At 46.7% G+C, this 11,301-nt stretch overlaps 1 protein-coding gene across 4 annotated transcripts; it reads left to right on the forward strand.

Moving 5' to 3' along the window:
- The first annotated feature begins 913 nt into the window (after positions 1-913).
- PGAP4 (post-GPI attachment to proteins GalNAc transferase 4) lies at positions 914-11,038 on the forward strand. 4 transcript variants are annotated; one of them, XM_083719471.1, is made up of 3 exons: positions 914-1,174; positions 1,376-1,431; positions 8,358-11,038. In XM_083719471.1, the coding sequence occupies exon 3, from the start codon at positions 8,459-8,461 to the stop codon at positions 9,644-9,646; it is 1,188 nt and encodes a 395-aa protein (XP_083575597.1). In that variant the 5' UTR covers positions 914-1,174; positions 1,376-1,431; positions 8,358-8,458; the 3' UTR covers positions 9,647-11,038. The 4 variants fall into 4 exon arrangements, with proteins under 4 accessions (XP_083575597.1, XP_083575599.1, XP_083575596.1 ...); XM_083719473.1 differs by lacking the exon at positions 1,376-1,431; XM_083719470.1 differs by lacking the exons at positions 914-1,174; positions 1,376-1,431 and adding an exon at positions 4,919-5,320.
- Positions 11,039-11,301: the final 263 nt, after the last annotated feature.

An 11,301-nucleotide genomic window follows, 5' to 3' on the forward strand; every position in this document is an offset into this window, starting at 1 on the left:
CGGTGCCTATATTCCGAGACTTTCTACAGAGAAAGGATGGGGGCGGGACGGAGGAGCAACTAGGCTTCTGCTTTTGACTGAGTGCGGGTTTAATCACGTTTTCTTGCAGGGCTACTCGGTGGCTACTAGCCACACTGGCTATATAAACTGCTCTCCGCCGTTGGAGGTAGTAATGCTTTTGAATGGCAGTTGCTGGGAATCCCAGGAGGGTTATCCTGTGCTCTGAAACCTGTTTTGCTGATTCCCCACCCAAAAAAAATCTTGGTGGCCGCTGTGAGAACAGGATGTTGGGCTTGGGGGGGGGGGGCAATTGAATAAAATCCATAATCACATAACAAGGCACACCCAATTTGAATGGCAATGCCGATCATGTTAGGAGGGCGGGGCGGGACCTCTCAAATATTTTATTGGGGGCTCAAAGGGACATTGGCCCCCTAGGAGTTGGCTCCTATGGCCATTGGCTTGATTCAGCCAGGTTCTTCTTATGTTCTTATGCTGCGAGTTGAGATGCGTTTCTGCGGATGGGATTTTTCTGCCTGGAAATTGAAACCAACCAAATACAAGAAATAAAAGGGGCATGGAAAGCTCAATAACTGCGCAGCTCCCGATTTTAAAGCACCATTGTGATCCAAAAAAAAAAAATAGTAGCTGGATTTTATTCTTTGCTGATTCTTTTTTCAAGAAAAACTCAATCTTTCGGGCTGCAAAATCTTACTGGCTTCTTCCGAGCAGCCCGACCTGGGAGAGGAGGAAAACTTCAAAATGAACCGGGAAGTTTAGTATCCAGGCAACAGAGTCATGCTACTCTACACTTTTTCATCTCTCTAAGCCACACATTCGTTGGGCGCGACGTCCGGCTAAACGCTGACTTTCTTCCGTTGCGAGAGTTTTCGAAGCCCCTCTGCCTTTACTAAACATGGCCGCCAAAGTTTATGAATTCCTGTGCTCTTGAAGTTATAGTGACCATAAGAAACACGGCTGCCACTTTGCCCTTACCTTTCCTGCCTCATTTTCCCCTTTATTCGCGGTAGCTTGAAGTCTTCGTGCCCTAAGTTGTAATGGTGGACAAAATCTGTTATTCGAAGACTTGGGCAACCTGTATGGGTACCAAAGCAACAGTTTGCCGTAAATTCCGTTCATCTCAAGCGGAAGTGAGGAAGTTTAGCGGAAAGAGGTATGCATTTTTTTTAAGGTTAGGGAAAAACCCGCTCGTTATTTTAGCAGTCTTCTTAATTCTGTAGCTGAGCCTGTTTGGCTAGCTCAATAACAATCTATTATTGTACTGTACAACTATTGCGCAATTTGGGCTATATTGGGTTTGGGATTTCTAAAAATATTATCACCATTTTATTTTTTTTATGCCGCCTTTCTGCAGTTAAAAACCATGTCGTGGGTGGCTTACAACATGAAAAGAATTACATAATTACAAAAGTGAACATACCTGTAAACAGTAAGTAAATAAAGCACATCAAAAAGTACACAACAAAACTGAACAATGTCCACATAAATCATAAACACAGCTACAAAAAGTTACTATCAATAACAGCAAAATAAGAAAACAACCCCCCAAACAATAACTCTGCCAAAGAGCATGTATATTTCTATATTTATTAATAAAGTTATTAATAAAGTTATCTGATAAAAATTTAAATATGAAAATTTAGAGTTCGAGGTAGATTGGCAAATGCATATTTTGAAACCTGCAGAATTTCACTATTTCTAGCTTAGCTGGTCTGTAGCTGGAGTGAGTGGATGAAGTCTCTTCCCCCCCCCCTCCATTTTTGTTTTTATTGCAAATAATTAAATCAACAGGGAAGGTCTTTGTTTTCCCTTCTTAAAGATCCTGCTTTTGTTTCTCAGGCCAGCAAGTCCCCAGGCACAAAAAATAATGTGTGTGTCTCTGATCACCCACCTTAAGCCAATCAGAACTGTGCTTCTTCAAATCTGTATACCTACCGTATTTCTTCCCTAGCTGGCTTGTCTCCTGAGACAGACAGGTGCCAACAATCTAACTTGCAGCAGTGTGTGAGGGAGATGTTGGAAGACAGAGAGAAAAAAGATTTGTTTTTATTTCATTTCATCCCTACAAGGCAGAAGGCGGGGGGGGGGGGGAGAGAGAGAGAGAGAACTTTCCACATGCTTCCTTTTGGGAGGACAAATTGTCAACACATTTTTCTCCTTTGCTGTAAGGGGAGGGGGCTTCCTTTCCCCCCTTACTTGAAGGGCAACAGGGGATGTGGAGGGAATATGACTGCAGCAGAAAAATGAGGGGCTTTTTGTTGTTAGTCGCCCTGACTTCAGCATATTTAGAAGTAGACTTGTTTCTGAACCTGGTTGTTCCTTCTCCAGATTCAGAGGCAGTCTGTCTCTGAATATCCTGCTTAAGGCTTCATTGTGCATCTGATTACCATTGTGGGAAGCAGGATGCTGAAGTCGATGGACCTTTGGTATGATCCAGCACAGCTGCTCTCATATTCAAAGGGATCCTCACCCCTTTTTAAATAAAAGATTGCTCCCTTTCCATCCAGCTTCTTCAGTCCAGTTTATTTTTATCTGTGCTAACCTGCAAACACATTTCAAGCTGGCCTGATACTAGACGTTTGGGGGGGATGGAGTGGTTAAAAGGGGGGGTGACTGTTTATCTGCTAATTAGTGAGCAGAAGTATTATTTGATCATTCTTTTGAGTATAGCTAAGGCTGTTTGTTGTGATTTATATGGTGGGTGCGTTGCTTACTTATAAATGTTATCTTTTATATATATATAATATTTATTCAAATTTTAAAGATTACTAAGAGAAAAAAGAAAAAACAAGAAAAAGAGGGGGGGAAACAGAAAAAAATACAAACAATTAAAAAAAAACACAGATCAAACCTTTACATAACTTTCTTTCCTTTGCTTATTTCCTTGACCTCCTCACACCTCCCTTTTTTGTATTCTAGTTCAATTAGATAATTCAGCAAATCCTTTCCAGCTTTGTTTTTATCTTAATAATTTATCTTAATATACTGTAATTTTACATTCTTGTCTTTCACCAGTTAACAAATCCATTTTTACCTAATCCTTTATATCATTTCTGCTAAAACCACATTACTTCATTCCAACATCCTTCTAACATTCCTTAATTTTACAATGTTTCTGTAGATAAACTTTAAATTTCTTCCAATCTTCTTCCACCGACTCTTCTCCCTGGTCTCGGATTCTGCCAGTCATTTCCGCCAGTTCCATATAGTCCATCACCTTCACTTACTCATAAATGTTATCTTAGACGAGATACTGATGGATTGCATTCTTCCTCCCACTCTTTCTTCTTCCCTTACGGTAGAGAGAGAGAGTGTGTGTGTGTGTACGATTATTGCTGTAGGTCACTTGGAGATCTTCAGTTGGCAAACTTAATAAATAAAGATAAGAAAGATAAGAAAAACTAGGGAGAGAAAACTCTGCAACTAGAAGCATTTTAAAAGTGTTTGCGCGTATCGTGTTTTTGGCAATGGATGCATTATGATGTAATGAATGCATAAATTCCAAACCTACATCAATAGGTTTCTACCTTAATTTCTTAATCATAATACAGTGGTACCTCGGTTTACATACGCTTCAGGATACATACGCTTCAGGTTACAGACTCCGCTAACCCGGAAATAGTACCTTGGGTTAAGAACTTTGCTTCAGGATGAGAACAGAAATTGTGCTCTGGCGGCGTGGCAGCAGCAGGAGGCCCCATTAGCTAAAGTGGTGCTTCAGGTTAAGAACAGTTTCAGGTTAAGAACGGACCTCCGGAACGCATTAAGTACTTAACCCGAGGTACCACTGTACCTCGTACAGTGGTACCTCTGGTTGCGAACGGGATCCATTCCAGAGGCCCCTTCACAACATAAAAAGAACGCAACCTGCAGCGGCGCATCTGCACACGCATGGGTTGCGATTCGTCGCTTCTGCGCTTGCATGTGGCATCATTTTGTGCATCTGCGCATGCGCGAGCAGCAAAACCCAGAAGTAACCTTTTCCGGTACTTCTGGGTTGCTGCGGGACGTAACCTGAAAGAACATAACATGAAACAAATGTAACATGAGGTATGACTGTACCTTACTCATCTGGCTAGGTTCCAGCACATAAAAAGGCAATAAAATGTCAAACATTAAAAACTTACTGATACAGGGCTGAAGCCTGCCTTCCATCTTACATGGAAGTTTTCCCCTTGTCCATAAAAGACATGCAAAGAATAATTGAGTTTTCCTTATAAGAGACAATTGTACTCTGTTCACTCTCCTAAGCGCTGCTGGGATGCAAACAGCAAAGTAAAACTTGCAGTCTCACTAAGCCAAAATGTTACCAGCTGCTGCCCTTGCCTGCTTTGAAGTGTTTTTGCATAGGGCATGTTATCCATCTGAACCATGAAGCACAAGTTAACATGCATTGTTATTGTTACTGTTATTATTGAAAAATGGGCAAATTGATAAATCGCAGTGATGGCCAAACTTGGCCCTCCAGCTGTTTTGGGACTACAACTCCCATCATCCCTAGCTAACAGGACGAGTGGTCAGGGATGATGGGAACTGAAGTCCCAAAACAGCTGGAGGGCCATGTTTGGCCATCACTGGATAAATGGAATGAATGCTGTTAGCAGCTCAGTTGCTAGAGCATGAGATTCTGAATCTCGGGGTCAAGGGTTTGAGCCCCACGTTGGGCAAAAGATTCCTGCATTGCAGGGAGTTTGTGTAGATGATCCTTCCAACATTGCAATTCTATGAATCTCATCAGAAAGCCGTCGCAAAGCGTCTAGCCCAGGCATAGGTAAACTCAGCCCTCCAGATGTTTTGGAACTACAATTCCCATCATCCCTGACCACTGGTTCTGCTAGCTAGGGATGATGGGAGTTGTAGTCTCAAAACATTTGGAGGGCCGAGTTTGCCTATGCCTGGTCTAGAAGACGCGCAGCACCAGCTGCTTCAGGCAACTCTTTTTTATGACTTGGGATTCCACTCTGCGTCTCTCTCTCTCTCTCTCTCTCTCTCTCTCTCTCTCTCGCCGCTGTAGTCACATGTCCAGCCTTCATGTCTTTGATCCCACCCTCGTTGCCAGAGAGAGAGGCAAGGGAGGAAACAAAACGGGGGGGGGGGGCTGTCGACGAGCAGGAGAGCAACAAGCAAACAGGAAAAAGCGGAACTCGGATTCCGAGCTGTTGCCGGGTCGCGTAAAGAGGCAACAGGGAGGACTCGGGATTAAGTGCCGGTTCTGTTGGGGGGGGGGGGGTTCAGCACGCTCTCCTCCCACTTGAGGGGTTTTCTTCGACTCGTATCGGCGATGGTTGTTTTTCCCCAGGTATGTGAGCGGCGGATAGATCCGTTCCGTTTTGTAAACCTTCCTGTAAGCAGGTGGGAAGCTTGTCCGGGGCCATTTCGAAAAGGCATTTCTGTGCGTAAAGACGCACGGGGCGGGCGCGGGGAACTGGGGTTCAAGCATCCAGGCCGACCCGAGATCTTTGTGGGGCTCCCCGTGACCTATGGCGGGCTTGCGGGTGCTTTTCTGCCTATTATTATTGTGTGGTGCCCTAATTCATCCCCTCGCGTTGAAGGTGGGGTGGGGTGACGGAAGCTGCTGATTCCGAGGAAAATAATAGGGGTGTGTTACGCCGGAAACTAATCTCCGGTTAACTGAGGCGGGGAAGAGAGAGCAGGCGCGAGAGACACGAGGATCAAAATTTCCGAGTTTGGAAATAAAGGGACTACCTCAAATGCGGTCTGCCTTCGGGGAAGGAAGAGGCCGAGGCTGCCACTCGAATGGTTTAGCCCTGGGGAAAAGGGGGAGATGGGACTTAATGTCTGCAGGTACAACTTCATTCTATCTTCTTGAAATAGCTGCCCTGCCTTTCCAGCGTGAGTTTTCTTTAATCTCCTGCAATGGCATTGTTTGTTACATGAATCTCTTTAGCTATGGCCACGGAAGCCACAGGATTTCCGCAAAACTCCTACCAGCTGAGCTCTGCCAGATCAAAATGAAGGCACGCTCAAGATGGTTTTCTCTCTTCCAAGTAGTTTTGTGGGGCAGGAGTGTTTCCCTTGTCCTGCCCCTCTCTGGGCAGTGCATTCACTTCTAGAAGGGCTGTCATGGCGTAAGAAACACTTATTTCAAAAGAGACCCCTGACAGCCGTGACAGCTGCCTGGCGATGTTTCATAACACCATTCTAAGGTTGGAGGAGAGGCCAGCTGGCGATACTTGTGATTACCCTTGCCCCATTCTCCTTTGCTTGACCTTACCTGTGCAAACTACCTTTAATACCATGTGATCAGTGACCTTACACTGGTGTAAGGGGCTAACGTCTCGTCTTTAGTGAAGTATGTCCAATACTTCATTTCCTGTGACAGTGCAAAAAACAAATTTGCACAACTACATAAAACAAATGTATAAAAACCTTTGTCTAAAAAGAAAGCTCTGTTTGAGTAGGGGGAACCTAACCAGGCCCGCTGGGAAGTCTCATCCTATAGAACCATAGAGTTGGAAGGGACCCTGAGAATCATCTAGTCCAACTCCCTGCAATGCAGGAATATGCAGCTGGTCCATACAGGGATAAAATACCTGCAACCTAGGCATGATCAGCACTTTGCACTAACCAACTGAGCCATCTAGCCTGGGAAAATTCTAACACATTCTTTTCTTAGAGGATTAGGATTATCACATAATTAACTTTAAACCACACACACACACACACACACACACACACAAACAACTTAATGAACAGGCCTTTCTGGTTCCAGGCAGGCATCTATGATAGTTTAAATTTTAATCCTGCTCGTCAGCCAAAAAAAAAAAAAGCCTCCAGAACAACTTAGAAATCACTACAAACACGCTCAGGAACCAAGAAGACAAAACCTTCGGGAAAGAATGGGGGGGGGGGAATTATAATTTATTTAGGAGACCGCTGTAAACAGATGAAAACATTAACAGGGTTTTAATATCGCTTGTAATGTAACAAATATTTCAGACCATATGGACAGATACAAAATATAGATTATGAAATAATATGCAGTTGAAAATGTGAACAATAAGACCCATGGAAGGGACGGTGGGAAGTCTCAGGATTCAGAGTACCGTAATCTCTATATACGGATGTGTACTTGATATTGTTATACTGTAAATTTAAAAAGGTAAAGGGACCCCTGACCATTAGGTCCAGTCGTGACCGACTCGGGTTGCGGCACTCATCTCACTTTATTGGGCGAGGGAGCCGGCGTACAGTTTCCGGGTCATGTGGCCAGCATAACTAAGCCGCTTCTGGCGAACCAGAGCAGCGCATGGAAACACTGTTTACCTTCCCACCGGAGCGGTACCTATTTACCTACTTGCACTTTGACGTGCTTTCGAACTGCTAAGTTGGCAGGAGTTATAAATTTACATTTACATAAAATGATTTCGGGGGGTGGGGGGAGAAATCACTACAAACAGGACAGCCAGCAGCCTCAGATGTTTAATCTTAAAAGGTGTAGCGCAAAAGATTGCCTTACCCCAGATGTTCTCACGCGCCCACTTTGATTGGTGGAACTCACACTTTTATAGGATCCACACAATACCCGCACCGTAAGAACTGAGTCATTCAGTATGGTTGCAGTGGCATTTTATAACTCCCTGCCTATTGCTTTCAGGCTGGTGCCTTCACTATTCTTTTTGGTCCCTGCTGAAGACATTGCTAATTTCGGCAAGCCTACCCAGATGTTTAGAAAGTTTGTACGAGTTTGGTCTATTCTGATCTGGTTTCACCTTTTTCTGTGTTTAAAATTATAGCTGTGCATATATTTTTTTAGTGGTCATCTTATTGTTTAATTTTTTTTGTGAACTGCTTTGAGGTTCTATGCTACAAGCAAGCGGTATAATAAATTTCATGAAATAAACAAATAAAATAAATAACAGAAAAACGTACTGGGAAGGTAGAGAGCATAAACCAGACATAGGCAAACTCAGCTGTCCAGATGTTTCAGGACTAAAGTTCCCACCATCCCTGACCACTGGTCCTGTTAGCTAGGGATCATGGGAGTTGTAGTCCCAAAACATCTGGACGGCTGAGTTTGTCTATGCCTGGCATAAATAAACTCAGATGCAAGGTTTTGGTGGCAGGCTCTTTTAATAGGCAACTGGGGTGGGAAAGCTCAAAGAGTGGAGGCATGGAAAACAGCCGGGGTCTCAGCTGGAGCAACAACGTGGCCTTGCACTCCTTTTCTTCCTTCCTCTGCTGCAGCCTGGCTTCTCAGCAGAGATGGTGGTGTCCCCTCGTCTTTTTGTCCCCTGCCCTTCTGAATCAGCCTGATCTGATGCGATGCAATCTGTAAAAGTTGTTTCTCTCTCCTTTTCCTCCTCTCTTCACAGATCTGAGCCTAGCAATTCAGCTCCACTACCCAACCGGAAGACCCTCCGGCCCCGAGGAATGGCCTGAGGCATGAGCCCGGGACCCCCTGGAAGTGGCCGCCATGCTGCCGCGAGGACTGCAGCCTTGTGGGAGGCTGTGCCGCTGGTCCAGCCCCTTCCTGCAGCTCCTTGCCTTGACGGCGGTTACGTTCGTTGTGCTGGCGCCCCTGACTTGCCACCACCTCCTTCACTCTTACTACTACCTGCGGCGCTGGTACCTGAGCCCCATGAGCCAAGACTTCCTCCAGCAGAATCAGGAGGACGGCCTGAGAGCCCTCCGGTACTTTGAGAGGCTGCGGGTGAACAATGCCTCTGAGCCGCCGCCCAGCGAGGCCCGCCGGACGGGCTTGCTCATCACCATCATCACCGTGCAGCGGCGCCCCGAGTTCCACTACGTCCTCCAGGTGGCGTCCCGCTTTCACCGCCTGCTCCGCCAGTGCGGGGCCCCTTGCCAGCGCCACCAGATCTTGCTCTGCAATGTGGAGGCCGACCCCGGCACCCACGCGGACGCCCAGCTGCTGGCCGGCTTCTTTGGCGTGGCGAACCGCTACGGCAGCCGGCAGGCTCCGGAGCCATCGCTGAACCAGTTTGAGAAGGAGAAGCGGGATTACGCTTACTGCCTGGAGAAGTCGCTGCGGGACTACGACCCGGAACACGTGCTGCTGGTGGAAGACGATGCCGTCCCGGAGGATGAGATCTTCCCGGTGCTGAACCACCTCTTGCAGGTCCGCTTCTCCAAGCCCCACCTCCGAGACGCCCTCTACGTGAAGCTCTACCACCCTGAGAGACTTCAGCGCTACCTCAACCCGGAGCCCATGAGGATCCTGGAGTGGCTCGGAGTGGGCATGCTGGGTGGCTCACTGCTGGGGTTCGCGTATGCCTGGGCGGCCGGCCGCCCCAGCCCCAGCTGGCCCATCACCCTGTTTTTTGCTCTCTACAGCATGCTGCTGGTGGAGCTGGTTGGGCGCCACTACCTCCTGGAGCTTCGCCGCCTGGCCCCGCCCCTCTACAATGTCGTGCCTGCCACCGAGTGCTGCACCCCTGCCATGCTGTTCTCTGCCCCTTCTGCCCGCCGCGCACTGGGCTACCTGAAGAAGCTGCGCTGCCGGTCGGGTTTCGCCAAAGACACGGCCCTGTACTCGCTGCTGCGCACCAAGGGCGAGCGGGCCTTCGTGGTTGAGCCCAACCTGGTCAGGCACGTGGGGATGTTTTCAAGTCTCAGGGTAAACATCAATCCCAGGCTGCTTTGACTCCTCAGGTGTACGAAGAGCTGGAGCAGAGGGAGTCGCAAATTCTCCGCGGCGCTTTAGCAGAAATGCTCAGAGTTCCAGGTTCTTCAGTGCTGTGTATTTATTGTGAGCTATATATACAAATATCTGCAGGCTATAATACACAAGCAGTTCGTACAGTCAAACAGAGTACCTGGCTGCACCTTAAGGCAAATAGGAAAACCTTTCTATCTCTATCTCTCTGACTACACTCTTCTATACCACCCCTTTACTGCTGGATGGGTTTCCCTTTTAAACTGATGACAGCCAATCAACTGTCAGCACATTACTGCTGTCATTCTGAGCCAGCACTTCCATAGAAAGTATTGCAGGCTGATTGTATCAGCTAGCAAACTCAAGCCTGCAGACTTACTATCTCTCACAGCATTCTGTGAATCCTGACAGAGGGATTGTAAGCCCCTCGGTGAGGTCTGTTTCCAGACTGCCAGGGTGGGGGCTGACGGCTTCCCATGAAATGCACGAGACAAACATGTTGAGGAAAATGCTGTAGATGAGCTTTCCCCCACCCCTAAGATGCCAGTTTTCTACAGGTTGGGAGGGCATATGGCCTAATTAGCCCCCCTCTCCCCATGCCTCCATGATGGTGGTGGTGGTGATGGAGATTATGGCAATGGTGATGTACCCCACCTTTTTCCCTGGCCCAGACTCAAGGCAGCTTTGGCCATCCCATATTTGGTCTGGTGTGGGGCAAGTAATGATGGGGCTGGGTTAGTTTGGATGGGGGTTGCAGGCGCCTCTGATAAGCTGACTAGCAGCAGCTGCGAAGCCCCATGCATGGTGCAAGCGCCAACACTCAGCTGGTTGGTGGTGGTTGCAGAGAATCATGCAGGTTGCTTTGAAGGCCCGATGATTGGCCATTTGCCGGGGCTTCAAAGCACCACCAAGGTGGTGAAGATGGATCGCCTGATGTCATTTTGACATTGAGTGATGTCAGGTGATAAGGTGGCCCTGCCCACCTATGAAACTTGGCCAGTGGGGAAGGTCAGGATCTAACCCACCAGCTGGATCCAATTCCCATCCCTGGTGCAAGGCGAAAAGGTGGAAATGCACGAGGAATCAGAAATAGTGCAGTCCAGCAATAGCTGTGTCACATGGGGCTTCTGCTCATTTCTTGGTGCTCTCGGCAGATAAATACTAGGACTGCAAAAAGCTCAACAATGGGATGAAGACTGCACAGGTGTTACTTTTTATAAAGTCTTTAAAACAGCTTTATAACCTCTACAATAAACTATTTTTAAGAGACATTTTCCCTTCAATGAGAACTCCTATTGAACTCCTGTTGTCTTTTTAGAAGACAGAACTATTTTGTAAACAGTTTTAGCCTACATAAAAAACAATATAATTTTACAGAAATTTGTCTTAATATCTGTTTTGTTTGTTATGCCATTCTTTCACCAAGCGCCTCGCCCACTAGCAGTATCTACATCATCATCATAAACTTAATTGCACTAGCCAAAGGCTATGGCATCATTCACAAAGGGAACGAAAAGAAAAGCAACAATAACTATAAAAACACCAGGCACCGCAAATACAATAAACCACGGTCGCATCTCCTAGAAATCATTTGTTGGGTACGATAGAATAGCAGGGGGTTCTCAGGTAGAATGTGCCAGCTT

This window comes from Podarcis gaigeae, assembly GCF_964106915.1.
Source record: "Podarcis gaigeae genome assembly, chromosome: 17".
Classification (NCBI taxonomy): Eukaryota; Metazoa; Chordata; class Lepidosauria; order Squamata; family Lacertidae; genus Podarcis; species Podarcis gaigeae.

Excerpts from the sequence above, each read along its gene's own strand:
- PGAP4 (XM_083719471.1), top strand. The coding sequence starts at position 8,459 with ATGCTGCCGCGAGGACTGCAGCCTTGTGGGAGGCTGTGCCGCTGGTCC.